A 17,929-nucleotide genomic window follows, 5' to 3' on the forward strand; every position below is an offset into this window, starting at 1 on the left:
ATGTCCTTTGCCTAGGCCCTAACCCCTATATAACTTAGGATGGTTGAGCTCTGTCATTTCTACCAGTTCCTTCTTAGCATTCATTCCTTCCATTACATCTCCATTGCACTGTTGCCTTAAATGAAGCTTTCAAAGTCCTTCACCGGTACTGGTCTCTCTGTCCACTGTCTTGCCTACTTTCCCCCACCAATCCATTTTTTTCACAATGCTGCCAGAGTGATCTAACCTAATGGTAATTCTGATTTCCAAATATTTACAGTCCCCTAAAATAGAGATAGGTAGGTCTCACATGCCTCTTTAGCCTTATTTCTTGACCCTTGCCTTCATAATTTGTGCTCTGCCATTTTAGAGCCGGTTACTTACTTTCTTGAAGCTTCTCAGATTCTTTGGTTTTCTGCCTTTGTGCCTTTTTTCATTCTGCATCTTGGCCCATCTAATGAAGCTGCACCCTCTCCAGTTGGCTGGTGGTTCTCTTCCTTGTGCTACTGCAGTCTGTGTATGGTGGTAGGACACCTATAATACTTAACTGTGCTTATTTGTTTATGAAGTAAATCATTAAGAATAAACCACTGCATCCATTATTTTGCTGGCCTTTCCATCTAGCATAGTGCCTGGATCATGGTAGGTGTTCAGTTTGTGTTTGTTGAATTAAGTTAATCTGACTCTTACACCTCCAGTAAGCTACCAAGGCCAGTAAAAGCATAAGGAAAGATTTATTTATTTATTTTTAAAGATTTTATTTATTTATTTGACAGAGAGAGAGAGATGACAAGTAGGCAGAGAGGCAGACAGAGAAAGGGGCGGGGGAGGCAGGCCCTCCACTGAGCAGAGAGCCCGATGCCACCGGGCTCGATCCCAGGACTCTGAGATCATGACCTGAGCTGAAGGCAGAGGCTTAACCCACTGAGCCACCCAGGTGCCCCAAGGAAAAATTTATTTTACAATTATTGACTCCATCTGCTTTAATATTGAGATGTGCTGACAAAGAGAGGAACTGAGGTAAATAATTAACAGCCAGCTGACTCAGGGCCTCACCCTCCCCACCCTAGGTCATTCAGCGATTGGGCAGCTAGCCATCAGCCCAATTGAATTGCATGGGGTTGTAGCATTCCATATATATATATATATATATATATATATATATTTCACACACCACACATAAACATACATATACATACATATACACACACACTTAACCATATATTTTGGAAATTTATGCTTTCATGCTAATAAACCCATTTTGCAGTCTATAGAAATTAAAGCTATCACTCCTTAATACAGAAGTGATTTTCCATTTTTTGTCAAGTCAGAATGAGTGCTATAGTTGAGCTTGAGAGTTATTAGAGCATGCTTTTTCTTACTTTTGGAATGTTGTCATGCTTTAAACATGTTGAACATGTGTATTACAGTATGGATTTAATGCAATTTAATTAGTGAAAATTTTAAAGGAGCAGGTAAACAAGATCTATTTAATACTGAATGATACATTTAAACCTGAACCTGATTTGTATTCAGGATACAGTATTATATTTCTAATGATAATTAAGTTAAAATTCCTAAAATGCCTTTGGTCAAAAAAGTGTGAGACATTCTCCATATTTTATTTCCACAGCAATGAACTGTTCAGCTGAAGAGACTGAGAATGACTATAGCCCAGAAACACTCAGTAAAAAATTGTCAGATGTATGCCAGTTACGGAGGGACATCGATGAATTAAGGACTACAATATCCGACCGCTATGCTCAGGACATGGGAGACAACTGCATTACCCAGTGATCAGCTCTTGGTCCCACAGCAATAACGACCCATTGTTAAATGCTGCTGTGTTACAGTTCTTCATATTTCTGTTTAGGAGCCATAATGGAAAGTCACAAGTGATATATAGGAATTTTTTTTTTCTGTGGATTTGTTTTCCTGGGGGAGAAAGGGGATTTGATGAGGCTTCAAAGGGGGCTTATCTAATCAGGCCAAAAAACCAAATTACTATTTGAAAAATGTGATGAAGTATACAAGAAAAACAAAAAATCTGTCTTCTCATACTACTGATTGTAGGACCAAGCTGTGAATAGTGCCCTTCAGATAAATGGATAGGATTTCTTTTTATCTGTAGCTGTGTGTGTGCGTGTGTGCACACATGTGTGCACATGTGTGTTTATTCACAAAATTATAAGGATTTCTAGGGTCAAAGCAAAGCTTCCGAGAAAGGCACACACTGTTTATTCCTGTATTTCTTTTCTTTCATTAGAAGCTTGTGTTGTTCTTTAGGGTTTTCAAGGGCTGGCTGAACAAGAGTTCCAACAGCAGGCAAGGTTTTAGTAGGAGTACAGCTGGCAAAACCATTTGTCTTTTGAACAACCACTGTGCTGCAATGATGAGGTTGTGGGTTTGGGTTGATTTAGTACTGTGGGTAGGTCAGCTATTTTTCCAGAGTGATTATGGGTTGCCTTAGAGGTATGAAATTTTGATGTGATAATCTTTTCATTAGCATTGCAATTTATTTATCACAAGGCAACTTAACATAATTTGAACTAATTTTAACATGTCCCTTACTATTAACAATTTTTCATTTACAATAATCAATGTAAACAAAGCCATAAAGAATTAATGCTAACCATCTAAAGCCATTGTTGTAAAAGAAGGATTAACAAAGTCACTCTGGAGCAATAGTTTATTTATCCATTTCTCACGTTTACATTTTAATAGTTTTGTATGTTTTAAAGTTAAAACTACTTTAAGAAAAAGCCAACCTGTATTCTTGATATCTGAACTATCACAAACATAAAACAATATCAAAACCAGGTGATATTTCAATTATATTTATTAGGTAAAGTACATTAAAAACTGGGTTTTTCATATAATACAAGGTTATTTCTTCTTCTGGAGTACAGGATATCATTATGAAATGAAACTGATTTTTAAGTAGACATACAATTATTTAAACTTCCAAACAAGTATTTTCCTGTTTTATTTGGAATTTTGGGAGGATTATATGTTTTATTACTTTAGAACGTTTATTCCTTTCTTTTGAATACACTTAGTTATGGCAATCATTGTTCTTTACACACTGGTTTGTTTTCTTGATGCAACCAGGTCTCAAGTAGGGTAAGACCAAATAAGAGGTAGAAGAAATAAGGGGCATGAATTCAACAGGATAATACTGTTTTGGGCAAGAACAGATCACATGTCTGTTTCTGTTGCCAGGCTTATATACTGGTATAAAGATTGCTCCTAGAAAAGATTTTTCTTAAATATTTTCAGATATTTAAGAAAATATGTGGGATAAAAACTTGAAGGAAACCCCAGGAAGACATTCAGTTCAGAATTTGGCTAATATGCAGCACTCAGTAAGTTACTCTGTGGTTATGTTACAACAGTCAGTTATAATACATTGTAAGTACATCCAACTGTACTTTTGTTTAGTGCCTGAGTCCTCCCTACTCTTACTTCTTAGGATCTGGGCACTAAGAAATCAGTGCATGATAGTGATTTTGCATTCCAAGTACCTATGCTCATATGGAAAAGTCACTTGTAAGAACATGGCATTCTAATGTGTTCATTTGTTTTTTAACGTTGGTGGTTTGAAGACAATCAGGGAGTAGTAAATTTATACCAAAAATCTGAATCAAAGAACTCTGCCTTGTAAAAATATCTGTAAAAATGGGCCTTTATATTAAGAAGATACTAGCATCTGAAAGAGATAAAACACAGTGCAACACACAACTTTCTTAACATTCTCTCTGAATAGAAACTCCAACCCCTCCCTCTCAATTTCCACAGTTTGGGAAATAAAGGCACCCTAAGATGATAGTACTGATGTGCATAAATAATCACTGATTGCGTCACTAGGTTCTTATTGTCTTCTAGGTTTTTAGTATATGTTTTTGGGTTTTATGGTTATTAGTGTTGTTTTGAACAAACTTTTGGTCATTTGCTTTAATTTACTGTAGACATATTTTTGTTTTCTGACTTAAGGTAAAATATTTAATTTTTAAAATAAGTTTTCTTTTAGAACTTACAGAATTTGACTTAATTCACATGTCTTGAGGTAAAAGTGTGTTAATTTAGAAAATTGACTACTACTGGTGTATTTCCATTTCTAAAATGTCTACCTCCTCATAAATAAAAAAGGAAAATAAGATGTGATAGTTTAAGTATAACCCTGAGTTACAAAATTAATCTCTTGGAGTTTGGAGTTTGTGAAGGGACCTAGATAATAAGTAGACAGTCTTGGAGGGAATATTTTTGGGGAAATGAAATAGTAGTATTCTATTTGTCAGCATTTAATTTTAATTTTATTTTTCAGGAAATTCCCCTTTCCCAAGATAACTTCTTCTGTTAGATTGCAAATAATACTGATATCTCATTGAAAACAAAGATTTGACTGTTAGGTCAAGTAAGATGGGCAAATAGAAATACTAAGTGTCTTATTCTAGTTTGAACTAGGATGTTCTCAGATGTTTTTATACTGATATATGTCTGAGATGAAAATTAACCTAAATTTTGAAGTTAAATCTATTTGGGTGATTTCCTTAGATGTGAAAACTTTTTAATTATGCTTTTGTGAATTAAATGCTTATCTTCTTAGGAAGTATCTCATGCAGTGTTAACATTTATTATTGGTGTTCTGGATTTTGAAGTTGAGATTATTCTGCCTCAGTCACACAAAAGCAGGGATAAAGTAACAGTATCTCAGTAAAAGACCCACTTACCTGTGCAGACAAAAATAACGGAATCAAAGGCACAATAGTTGTCTTTTCTTTTGATGTCTGAAGGATACTTTAGTTAAGCTGTTAGTAAATTTTCAGTGGCCTCTAATTTTAAAAGCTTAAGTAGTGACTAGATCAGTCATGCCTGGATTTCTTTTTTAAATAAGTATTGTCCCTTTTTATATTTGAAATGGGATTCAGTATTTAATATTAACAACATTATTTTTGTGTGTAATTTATTTTGGTCATGACAGTTTAGTCAACTGAATTAGGCTTCTTTCAATAGCTTCTTAAAGACAATCTCAAGGGCTGCAGTGTTGCTAAAGTGGATATTGTACATTTCTAACTCAGTAATGAGCTTATAAATTAATTTTGTCATAGTTCAAGACGTTACTAGAAATCCCTTAGAGGATATTTTTAAAGGAACTACTTTATTGGGAAAATGTTCTTTCGATATCAGTAATCGTTCATTGGATAACTTAGTAACCGAGAGTTTGGGACTGTATTTTTACATAGCATAGTTCAGCTCAGGCACACTTTTAGTTTGAATTATTGGCATTCTCTTAAGTAGATTTCTATCATTATAGATATGTAATAATAAGCAATTCTCATAACCATGCTCACTCAGACTATATCATTTGAAACTGCCAGTAGCTGTAGCTCTCTGAGCCAAAGTTTAATTCATTTTGTTTCCGTTTTTGACAATTTTTAGTGTTCACAAAACAAGAAAAATAATTTCCTATTTGGTGAAAGAGTATAATTTCCAGCTTTACCCCAAGATGCCATGGTGATATATTGCTGTATGATAATATTATACATTTAATCATGAAAGGGGAAAGCTTTTGGATTTTTTTTTTCTTACTTAAAAGAAGTACTGAGTATATTAATGTAGTTTCAAGTCGGTAAGTCATTAACAACACTATAGCAGCAGCATACAGAGAGAACCTTTTGTGCCTTTTTGCCTGCAGTAAGCGTTCATTTCTGTTTTACATGAGTTTTAAGAATGTTGATGATTATTGCACCTTGTTCTTCTCTAAATAGACCTGATTAAGGATTTTTTCTTAAGCAAGGAGCAGGTTTTCATTATTAGGTTAGATACCTTAGGTTAGGAAACATGAGAGGATATATGTTTTCCCCAGTGTAGTAAGCAGGAAACTCCTCCCAGAATGTAGTTCTTTGTGTGTATATGTGTGTACATATATGTATAAATATTTAAATACAGAAACATAAAGTTTGGCATCACAGTGGTGTGATGACAAGAAGTAGTAAGGTGCTAGCTAGGTGGTTACATTAAAAGCACAGCAGAGTGTATAATCAGTCACTATGACTGGTGGTTTTTGTAAACTAGGTTCAGTTTTTGAACCACCCAGAATACCTCATGTGTAAATACAGAGTGGTCGTGACTTAATTGAAATACAGTTATTGTAAAAGGAATGTGAAGCCACTGGTTGGCTTATGCCTTCTGATCTATCATTCTTGCCTCTTTTTTTGTAAAGGGGTTATTTTTTGTTTTTGTTTTTTAATAGGGTTTACAGCTAGAATTTTGAATGCCAAAGTTCTATTTATTGAATTTTAAAAAGTTTTCAATGTTAATGGCTAAGTATTTTTCCACTGGACTATTGTTTGTGATGTTGGAATTTGTATTTACAGAGAAATAAATTTTTTATAAAAAGATATATGTCTTTGGAAGTGCCTAATCTTAATATAAGAATGTATTCAAAATTTCAGACTCCTCTGAATTCTCGAGGATAAGAATATGCTGAGCTGACTTGACTTTTAGGCAAAAGCTTTCTATGAATACACGAGAAGAATCTTTGACTAGAATACTTCTGCTTTTAGTCTGTCTTACAATTTCTTTTCAGTTACTGAAAAGCTTTTTCTCAGGGTCTTCCCAAGAAGGGCACTGAGATTTTCTGATGACAGGTGCCATAAATACCAAGGCATGCCTGTATTTATTTTAGCAAATAGTGCTGTGTTGCTTTTTCAGTTTTTAAAATCCCTGTTTAAATCAAGAGTTTTCTTTCTAGTTTTCCAACAGACAGCATTGGTTTCAGTACTACCAGAAGGTTGAGCTGGCAAGTTAAATTTTTTCTGTTTTTCCCCCTTTTAATCAGAGGTTGAAACCTTATTGAAACATACACAAATACAGAATTGTTTAAAGGTTACTCTGCAGGGGTCTTGACATCTCAGCTTTAATGGTTTGCTAGCCTAGGCCCAGAGATGCCCTGTGGATGGCACCCTTGGTCCTTGCTTTAACACATATGGATGGTGATAGCCTCAGTGTCTCTAGGAAGTTGGTTAATTTTTGGATTAGCAGTATCTGTTTGCAGTCCAACTAATTTGGCATGGCTATCAGTCTTTTGTGAGACATCTAATTCAGTTAACAGGAGAAGGACCACTTTGGAAATCATGCATCACAAACCATTTCGGTTGCAAGCAAATGTCTTACAAATAAAAACAGAGTGGATAAAATCCTAGACTATTTTTTTAATTTTATTTACTTATTTGACAGATCACAAGCAGGCAGAGGCAGATAGAGAAAGGGGAGGGAGGAAAGCAGACTCCCTGCTGAGCAGAGAGCCCAATGTGGGGCTCGATCCCAGGACCCTGAGATCATGACCTGAGCTGAAGGCAGAGGCCCAACCCACTGAGCCACCCAGGTGCCCCAATCCTAGACTATTTTTAAGGTGATTAGTAAAGAGGTCTCTCCTTCAGAATGAAAGATATGATTACGTTTGATCTGGTTTAAGAAAGTATTTTAATGGGGGGAGCCAACAAAGAGCTTTTGATAGTGTGCATCCCAGTGATTTTCCGAATGGTTTGGGCTTCTCTTTATGCCAACTTCCCCTAACCAAACAAAACCATTCTGTGTGGAAACATAGAAGTCCGTTTAAAAGAGGCGTGAGATACCTTGTTAGTATTGGCACAAAATGGTGGGGTGTGGATCCAGCAGAGCAAACATCCTTTAAGAAGGAACAAAATCTTAACTTAGAAAATGAATGCTATTGCATCTAACTTTGAGTGCATATATACATAATTTTGAAGAATAGTAATTTAAGCAGAAATAGTGTATACAGTCACATCCCTTCTAAACAAGCAAACAAGGTAATTTAATTTACATCTTCTATTCCTACACTGATCATTTAGTCATAAAACAAATGGTTAAACTTGTTTAATCGCCTGTACTTTAAAAATAATGCACAGCCTTCTATGCCTTCTGTATCATCAGCATCAACATCAGCATCCTCATTAATCAACATTTGAGCACATGCCAGACAAGTATAAGGACCTTGCATAAATCATCTCATTTATTTCTCTTTATAATACTCTATGGAATAAGTAGGTGCTATTTTTATTCCCACTTAGACCAAAAAATTGAGCCAAAGAAAGGTTTAGTATCTTGAACAAGTTTGAACAGCTTGTAAGAGACAGAGCCATAATAAGAACCAGGTCTCTTTAACTCTAAAACCTGACTCTAGACCACTCACTAGACTTCTGTTGCAGGTTAATGCTCAAAATTAAACTACTCCTTCCAAAAGCTTCTTCCTAGTTGAGCTGTTACATTTCCAAAAGTTACACCTTTATTCCAAGAATCATTTGTGGTGATTTCTTCCTTTTATACCCATCCATATTAGTTTCCTATTCCTTCTGTAACAAATTTCCACAAACTTACTAGTTTATTGAAATGCAATTTATTAACTTAAAGTTCTGGGGGTCAGAGCTCCAAAATGGTTCTCTCCGGACTAAAAAATCCAGGTGTTGACAAGGCTGTGTTCCTGTCTGTAGACTCTGGGGGAATGTTTCTTTGCCTTTTTTTTTTTTTTTTTTTTTTGTCTTCTAAGGCTTATTACATTCCTTGGTTTATGGCCCCATTCTCTCTTCAAAGCCCACAATGTCAGACCAAGCCCATCTGACACTGCTTCTCCTCTGCTGCCCTCTTCCTCTTTTAAGAGACCCTGAAATTAGATTTGGTCCACCCAGATAATCCAGAATAATCTCCCTATTTTAGGGTCATAGTTGATTAGCAATCTTAATTCTACTTGGATGTAGAATGCAAGTAGACATTCTACTTCTCTTTGACATGTAATCTGACATGTAATTTCATAGGTTCCAGGGAATATGATGTAGATGTCTTTATGAGGGCTACTGCTATTATACCTTCCATACCATGTCCTAAACAGATCAATTGTCAAATCTTTAAAATCCTATTTTTTCCATTCTTTCACATTTGTTTTGGGTACTTCATTTCTATTAATCTTGTTTGGTTTAGTTGAGACTCAAAACTACTATAAAATAGATTTCAAATACTTGAGCTTTAAAAAAAATTAAATTGGAACCTCCAAAGTCTCCTTTTAAGTTATATCATTAATGATTCAGGTATTTGCTTAATCAAGAAAACACATGTAAGACCCCTGGTTTAGCTTCTAAAAAAACAAAAGCAAGTATTGTCTTTTTGGAAAATTTCTGAATTTTTAGAGCATCAATATTTGTCAATATCTTATGTGCCACAGTCTGGATTTTTCTGATTCTTTCTCGTGATTAGATAGAGGTCAAACATTTTTGGCAAAAATGCTACTTGGATGGTGTATATTTTTTTATCATATTTGGAAACTCATGATATATCATTATTGGTAATGCTAAATAATCATCTTCAATTTTAACAGTCAAATAGAGGACAGGTGGCAAGGCTTTTGACCATATAAGACAGTTAGCTGGGTGCCTGGGTTGATCATTTGGTTAAGTGTCTGACTCTTGATTTCAGCTCTGGTCATGATCTCAAGGTTGCAGGATTGAACACCATGTCAGGCTTAACTATTTGTAATAATGTAATTATCATGTTATAAACAGAAAATACTTTATGATTAAATTTATGTAAAGTGTTAGACCATGAAGATCTCATCTATGAGATAGTGACTAGAAGAGGCACAAGGGAAGTTCTGGGTTTCTGGGGTTGCTCTATTTCTTGATCTGGGTGATATTTACACAGATGTGTTCACTTTGTGAAAATTAAGTGTACTTTTATAATTCCTGTGCTTTTCTTTATGTGTGTATAATTAAATAAAAAACTTACACTAAAAAAGAAGCAAGGAAATTTGGAAAAAATCAAATAGAATTTTTAGAAAGGAGAAATATAATTAAAAATTAAATGGGGGGTGCCTGGGTGGCTCAGTGGGTTAAAAGCCTCTGCCTTCGGCTCAGGTCGTGATCCCGGGGTCCTGGGATCGAGCCCTGCATTGGGCTCTCTGCTCAGCGGGGAGCCTGCTTCCTCCTCTCTCTCTCTGCCTGCCTCTCTCCCTACTTGTGATTTCTGTCTGTCAAATAAATAAAATCTTTAAAAAAATTAAATGGAAAAATTAAATAGCATATTAGATATCAACAAAAGGAGAATTGTAAACTGGAATATAGTCAAGAAGAAATCATCCAGAAAAGGAGGTTGCAAAACATGAAGGGTGTAATGACATAGCCTAATAAAAAAAATTAATTAGAATTTCAAAAGGAGAAGATTGAGAAAATGGAGACTATGAACTATTTTTTAAATATTTTATTTATTTATTTTAGAGAGGGCATGAGAGGGGGTTAGGAGGTGGGGAAGAGGCAGAGGGAAAGAGAGTCTCAAGCAAGACTGCTGCACACAGAGCCCGATGTGGGGCTTGATCCCACAAACATGAGATCATGTCCTGAGCCAAAATCAAGAGTCAGACTTTTTTTTTTTTTTTAAGATTTTATTTATTTATTTGACAGAGAGAGAGGACAAGCAGGCAGAGAGGCAGGCACAGAGAGAGGAGGAAGCAGGCTCCCTGCTGAGCAGAGTGCCTGATGCGGGGCTCGATCCCAGGACCCTGAGATCATGACCTGAGCTGAAGGCAGCGGCTTAACCCACTGAGCCACTCAGGCGCCCCAAGAGTCAGACTTTTAACTGACTAAGCTACCCAGGTGCCCTGAGAATATGAAATATTTAAAGAGATCATACTTATTTACCTGGATAGTAAGTTTTTCAGGATGGTACATTATATTAATTTTTGTATATTGAACCATCCTTGCCTTTAAGGAAGAAATGCTACTTGGTCATTGGGGTATAATCCACACCTCCCACCTCAGTAGTAGTAGTTTTGTAGTATAATGCTCCTAGGAGTGGTTTTGCTTGTATTGTTCCTGTTTAGAATTTTCTTTTTAAGATTTTATTATTTGAGAGAGAACAAGAGCAAAAGAGATCACAGAAGGAGAAGTAGACTCACCACTGAGCAGAGAGCCTGAGGGCTCCATCCCAGGACGCCCATGAGATCATGACCTGAGCTGGAGGCAGATTCTTAACCAACTGAGTCACCCAGGTGCCCTGTCCCTGTTTTGGTTTGATAGGTTCTTTGAATTTGTGAGTTGATGTATTTCATTTTGGAAAATTCTCAGCTTATTATACCTTTACATATTATTTCTGCCACATTTTCTCTCTTCTATTTGTGACTCTTAATTATGTGTATCTTCTCTTTTATCCTTTATGTTTCTTATATTCTTTACTAATCTTTCATTTTTCTTCTTTCTGAAAGTTCTGGTGTATCTTTCATTTCAATATTTATGCTCTTAACTATTTTACCTGTGAAATCTATTCATTGAGTTCTCCAATATATGTTATTATATTTTTCAGTTCTAGAATTTCCATTTGGTCCTTCCTTAGAATTTTCAGTTTTCTGCTAAAACTCTCAACTTTTTTCATTTATTTCTTGGGTATATTAAGTATATTAAGTATAACTATTCTAAAGTCCATTATTTGTATCTTACCATCTTTTTAAAAGTCTTTTAAGACTTTTATAAAGTCTTATTTCTTCACATGCCTGATCATTTTTTGCCTAAGAGCTGAATATTTTATATAAAAAATATAGACATAATTTGAAGCTCTTGATAATGTTATATTTCTCCAGACAAGATTTAAATTAGCTTCTGGTGGGCCAGGAGAACTAATCACCTTAACTCAGAGATTCAGATGATTGAGAGCAAGAGTTTGAGCTCCTGGGAGAGCCACTCTACATCTGGCTCACCTAGCAGAATCAAAACCCAAAGCCATGGTGCTTGGGTGGCTCAGTGGGTTAAAGCCTCTGCCTTTGGCTCAGGTCATGATCCCAGGGTCCTGGGATTGAGCCCTGCATTGGGCTCTCCGCTCAGCGGGGAGTCTGCCTCCTCCTCTCTCTCTGCCTGCCTCTCTTGTCTGGCAAATAAATAAAATCTGGAAAAGATTATGCTGAATGAAATAAGTCAAGCAGAGAGAGTCAATTATCATATGGTTTCACTTATTTGTGGAGCATAACAAATATCATGGAGGACAAGGGGTGTTAGGAGAAGGGAGTTGGGGTAAATTGGAAGGGGAGGTGAATCATGAGAGACTATGGACTCTGAAAACCAATCTGAGGGGTTTGAAGTGGCGGGGGGATAGGAGGTTGGGGTACCAGGTGGTGGTTATTAGAGAGGGCACGGATTGCATGGAGCACTGGTGTGGTGAAAAAAATAATGAATACTGTTTTTCTGAAAATAAATCAATTTAATAAATAAATAAATAAATAAATAAAATCTTAAAAAAAGAAACCACCAAAGCCAAGGCACTTTACCAGGGCTTGCCTTCCTGCAAGGGCTATAGTTTACAATTTTTACTCTACCCAGGAATTAGTGAGTTATGACCCACAGGCCAAATCTAGCCTACCACCTGGTTTTGTAAATAAAATTTTATTAGATCACACTTATGCCCGTTTACTTCTATATTGTGTAACGCTATGTCTATGCAATAATGACAAAGTTGAGTAGTTTTTAGAGACAAATGGCCCCCAAAGTCAAAATTATTTTTTATATGGCTCTCTATAGGAAATTTTGCTAACTCCTCTCTACCTAGGTCCATAAGTGTGAGGAAAGTTCTGTCTAGTTCCTTAGCAATCTCTTCCAGAAATGGCAGGTAGCCCTAAAGGAAAAAGAGCCCCTAAGTCTATGGTAACCTCTCTTAACTCCTTTCTTCTACAGGCTCATGGGCCTATGATTTTTTTTTTTTAATTGCATCATTAGCTTTCTGATGTCTTTGAGTTGATTTTTTTTTTTCAGCATTTCCTAGTTGTTCACTGTGGGTGGGTTGATCTGATCTGAATTTCATGGATTGTGAGGAAGCAGACAGAAATCTTTGTTTCTTGTAAGACAATTGTACAACAGTTTTAAAACAAATTCAGCCTGACAGTGGGTATTCCAGCACCTCCTTTTCTTGGTTAAAGTATTGTTTTCTAGGGATATTTTCCTTTGTTATCTTTGATCTCTTCTAGTTGTTTGCTACAGTGATTATGGTGCAGTTATTCTAGAGTTGGTTCTTATAAGAACTGCTATCACCACATAAAATGAATCCCTTTCTAGACTAATTTTTTTAAAGATTTTATTTATTTGACAGAGACACAGCAATATGGGGCACACAAGCAAAGGGAGTGGGAGAGGGAGAAGCAGGCTTCCCGCTGAGCAGGGAGCCCAATATGGGGTTTGATCCCAGGACCCTGGGATCATGATCTGAGCCAAAGGTGGACACTTAAGGACTGAGCCACCCAGGCACCCCAGACTATTTCATAATGTATTTACTATTCATATATATTAATGTACTATACAAAATATATTCACTATAACATTTACATAATAATTTTCCCCACTTCCAGTCAGTCCTACCTATCTGCTTCTGAATTACCTTGAAAATGTCTCACAAACTTTCAGTTATTCCCCATTGTCTACTAAAGAAATTCTTAACTTGACATTCAGTGTTCTTTTTGTTCTCTTTTCCCTGGTCCTATGGTTCAAGCTTTTCCCTCCTGCTGATCTGGTATACCTACTTTGGTCAAAACAGACACTCAGCTCTGCTTAATAAATACCAAATTATTCCCAGCCAACTTAATGCTTCTTTCTCTTTTACATTGAACGTCTTCCCATTTCTACTTTTCAAAATTCAATTGAGATGGAATTATGTCTAACCACATCTTTCTTATCCTTGTATGTCTCACAGTGGCATGTACCTAGTGCACAATCAATAAGTATGTTTTATTTTCATTGTTTATAAATTGGAAATAAGAGTTGGGTTCTACAATATTTGCTTTGAATAACTTCTCTTTCTGAACACTTCAGCTGGAGAAGCAAAGATAAACTTTTTTTTTTAAGATTTTATTTATTTATTTGACAGAGAGAGATCACAAGTAGGCAGAGAGGCAGGCAGAGAGAGAGGAGGAAGCAGGCTCCCCGCTGAGCAGAGAGCCCGATGCGGGGCTTGATCCCAGGACCCTGAGATCATGACCTGAGCCGAAGGCAGCGGCTTAACCCACTGAGCCACCCAGGTGCCCCAAAGATAAACTTTTTAATAGGGGAGTATTGTCAGTCGTTTATTTTTTTCTACAGATATTTAAATTATTAAAGTAATTGTTAAAGTTGATGAATTATTTGTATCATTAAATTGGCTAGATGATAATTATTAAATAAAGGCTGTTATCAGATATCTCATTGAAATTTTTTTTTCTTAAAGATTTTATTTATTTATTTGAGAGAGAGAGTGTGTGTGTACACAAGAGACAGCATGAACAGGGGGTAGAGGGAGAAGCAGGCTTTCCACTGAGCAGGGAGCCCAACATGGGGCTCAATCCCAGGACCCTGGGACCATGACCTGAGCCAAAGGCAGACACTTAACCAACCGAGCCACCCAGGCACCCCCTTTTTTTTTCTTTTTTAACTTAAATTCAATTAATTAACATATAGTATATTATTAGTTTCAGAAGTAGAGTTTAGTGATTCATCAGTTGCATATAGTATGCAATGCTCGTTACATCACGTGCCCTCCCTCATGTCCATCACCTAGTTACCCCAGGCGCTTGCCCCCCTCCCCTCCAGCAACCCTCAGTTTATTTCCTATAGTTAAGAGTCTTTTACAGGGGCGCCTGGGTGGCTCAGTGGGTTAAAGCCTCTGCCTTTGGCTCAGGTCATGATCCCAGAGTCCTGGGATCGAGCCCCTCATGGGCTTTCTGCTCAGCAAGGAACCTGCTTCCTCCTTTCTCTCTGTCTGCCTCTCTGCCTACTTGTGATCTCTGTCTGTCAAACAAATAAATAAAGTCTTTTAAAAAAAAAAAAGAGTCTTTTACAGTTTATCTCTTTCTCTGATTTCATCTTGGTTCCCCCCCCCGCTCCCTTCACCTATGAACTTCTGTTTTGTTTTGTGAATCCCACATATGAATGAAATCCTATGATAATTGTCTTTCTCTGATTGACTTTTTTTTCTTAGGTTGGATTGACAAATCTCTTAAAACTTTTAAACTGTTGGTAACAATTGAATAATGTGAATGCGCTAGTCCTTTTTTTTTTTTTTTTTTACTAATTCCTATTTTAATTCAAGTAACAAGGTAAGCCATGTTACCAGTATCTAAAAATCCTAATATTTTAAATATTTAGACCCCTTATTAATTCTGCTAATCTCAAATCTCTGGGTAATTTTATGAAAAAATCATCAAGAATAGACATGGGTTAGTTAATTAAGAATCTAGAGGATGAAATATGGTAAGTCTACTTGAAAGGATCTGGGTTTTAAAACTTTCAGAGCTAGACTGAAATGTTCAATTCCCTAATGTGTGTAAAATGGGATAATTATCAATCCTTTCCATAAATATAACCTTTGTGCAATATTTAAAACTGTGATGAAATCTGTGGTGAACTAAATTCAGGCACCTGGGTGGCTCAGTCAGTTAAGTGACTGCCTTCCGCTCTGGTCATGATCCTGGAGTCCCAGGAGCGAGGTCTACATCAGGGTCCCTGATCAGTGCAGAGTCTGCTTCTCCCTCTGACCCTCCCCTCTCTCATGCTGTCTCTCTCATCCTGTCTTTTAAATAAATAAATAAAATCTTAAAAAAGAAAAATAACTATATTCTATTTGTATCTTGAACAGTTGCCCTCAACAGTTAAGTCATGTTGGCAAGTAGCAGGCAGTATAGAAAACAATAACTAAAAAGGTCAGGTCCTCCTGAGCCAGAGCTAGAAAAAGTGCCTACAATAAATATAATGAAGAATGAAGAGTGGTATGTAAAACTGGACCCTGAGGAGGACATCACAGATTGGTGAATGTTTTATTGGTGAATGCTCCTGTTGGGATAGAAATGTTTTTGAGTCCAAAATAAAGGTAACTTTTATGGGCAAATGGCAAAGGAAGTGAAATGTGTAGAGATTTAAGACTCAGTGCTAATATTCGTCCATCAGCGAGTCTAAGCAGGAGTAGACAAAAGGAATGGTGCTAGAGAAAAAAAGAATGAACCAAAATTCTTCCAGAGTATTCAGGAGGCCAAATTATGACAGGAAGAGTGCTTTTATTTAATGCAATTGAAGAGATGTTGGGAGAATAGCTCATGACAAAACACCTGCCAATATTTCACAACTCGTGATTCACACTTCTGTGTTAGACATTTTATTCGCCCATTCTTTTTTTCATAGGTTTGTTTTTAGGGCACTTACAGGTTTACAGGAAAATTACATTGGAAGCATACCTATTCTCCCTCTACCTGCATGCAGTTTCCTCTGTTACTAACATCCTCGTGATCATATGGTACATTTCTTATAATGGGTTAACTAGTATGGATGCATTATTATTAATTGAAGTCCATGGTTAACATTAGGACTCATCTTTGAACAGCTTTGTGGGTTTTGACAAATATATGGCATCATGTATCTACTATTGCAGTATTTTATAAAACAGTGAAAATCCTATGTGCTCTACCTATTCTTCCCTCCCCACAAACTCCTGGAAACCATCCATTTTTTTTTAACTGTCTTTATAGTATTGTCTTTTCCCAAATGCCATATACTTGGACTCATACTGCATGGAGCCTTTTCAGATTTGCTTCTGTCACTTAGCAATATGCATGTATGATTCCTCCATATCCTTTCACGGCTTGACAGCTTATTTCTTCCAATCACGGGTTATTCCATAGTATGGATGTACCGATTTTATCCATTCACTTATTGAAGGACAGTTGATGGTTTCCAGGTCTTCACAATTATGAATAAAGTTGTTATAAACATTCAAGTACAGGTTTTTTGGGTGGACAAAAGTTTTCAACTCCTTGGGATATGTATACCTAGGACTACAATGGCAGGATCATATGATAAAACCACGTTTAGCTCTACAAAACACTGCCAAACTGTTTTTCAACGTGACATTTTCCATTCCTACCTACTGTTCTATGTCCTTGTCAACATTGGTATTAACAGTGTTTTGGATTTTAAGCAGGCTAATAGGTATGGAGTGTCATCTCATTATCATTTTAATTTGCACTTTCGTGATGACATATGATGTTGAGCATCTTTTCATATGTTTATTTACCATCTGTATATCATCTTTGGTGGGGTATCTGTTCAGATCCTTTGCCTGTTTTTTAACTGGGTTTTTTGGTTACTTATTCCTGAGTTTTAAGAGTTCTTTGTATATTTTGGATACAAGTCTTTTATCAGATATATTATTTGGCAAACATTATCTCCCAGACTGTGGCTTCTCTTTTCATTCTCCTAACAATGTCTTCCTCAAAACAGAAGTGTTTAATTATAGTGAAGTCCAACTTTTCAACTTTTCTTTAATGGACTATATTTTTGATGGGGTTCTCTAAAATTACCAAACCCAAGGTCATGTAGATCTTTAATGTTATCTTCGAGGAATTTTATAGTTTTGTGTTTTACATTTAGGTCTGTGATCCATTTGGGATTAATTTTTTGAAAGCTTTAAGGTCCCTATCTCGATTTATTTTGTATATGGATGTCCCAGCACCATTTGTTGAAAGGACTATCCTTTCTCCATTAAAGTGCTAGTGCTATTTGTCAAAGATTGGTTGACTATATATGTGTGAATTGTGATTCTCTTTTAAAATAGTGTTCCTCATGAGAAAGAAACCATGTTGAAAGTTATGAATATTTTATTTATTTATTTATAAAAGATTTTATTTATTTATTTGATAGAGATCACCAGTAGGCAGAGAGGCAGTCAGGGGATGGGGAGCAGGCTCCTTGCTGAGCAGAGAGCCCAATGTGGGGCTTGATCCCAGGACTCTGAGATCATGACCTCAGCAGAAGGCAGAGGCTTAACCCACTGAGCCACCCAGGCACCCCCTTTTTAAAATTTTTTTAACTTTATTTAAATTCAATTAATTAACATAGAGTGCATTATTAGTTTCAGAGGTAGAGTTTTGTGATTCATCAGTTGC

The 17,929-nt window shown here is 36.3% G+C and overlaps 1 protein-coding gene across 5 annotated transcripts in view; it reads left to right on the forward strand.

The window, feature by feature from the left end:
- CEP85L (centrosomal protein 85L) overlaps positions 1-6,380 on the forward strand; it is a 223,697-nt gene extending 217,317 nt beyond the window's left edge. For all 5 annotated transcript variants that reach the window (XM_082730950.1, XM_082730949.1, XM_082730951.1 and 2 more), the window contains one exon: positions 1,613-6,380. In XM_082730950.1, the coding sequence (XP_082587076.1) occupies positions 1,613-1,776 (164 nt within the window). In that variant the 3' untranslated portion in view covers positions 1,777-6,380. The remainder of the gene's footprint in view (positions 1-1,612) is intronic.
- Positions 6,381-17,929: the final 11,549 nt, after the last annotated feature.

This window comes from Mustela nivalis, assembly GCF_964662115.1.
Source record: "Mustela nivalis genome assembly, chromosome: 5".
NCBI classification, from domain to species: Eukaryota; Metazoa; Chordata; class Mammalia; order Carnivora; family Mustelidae; genus Mustela; species Mustela nivalis.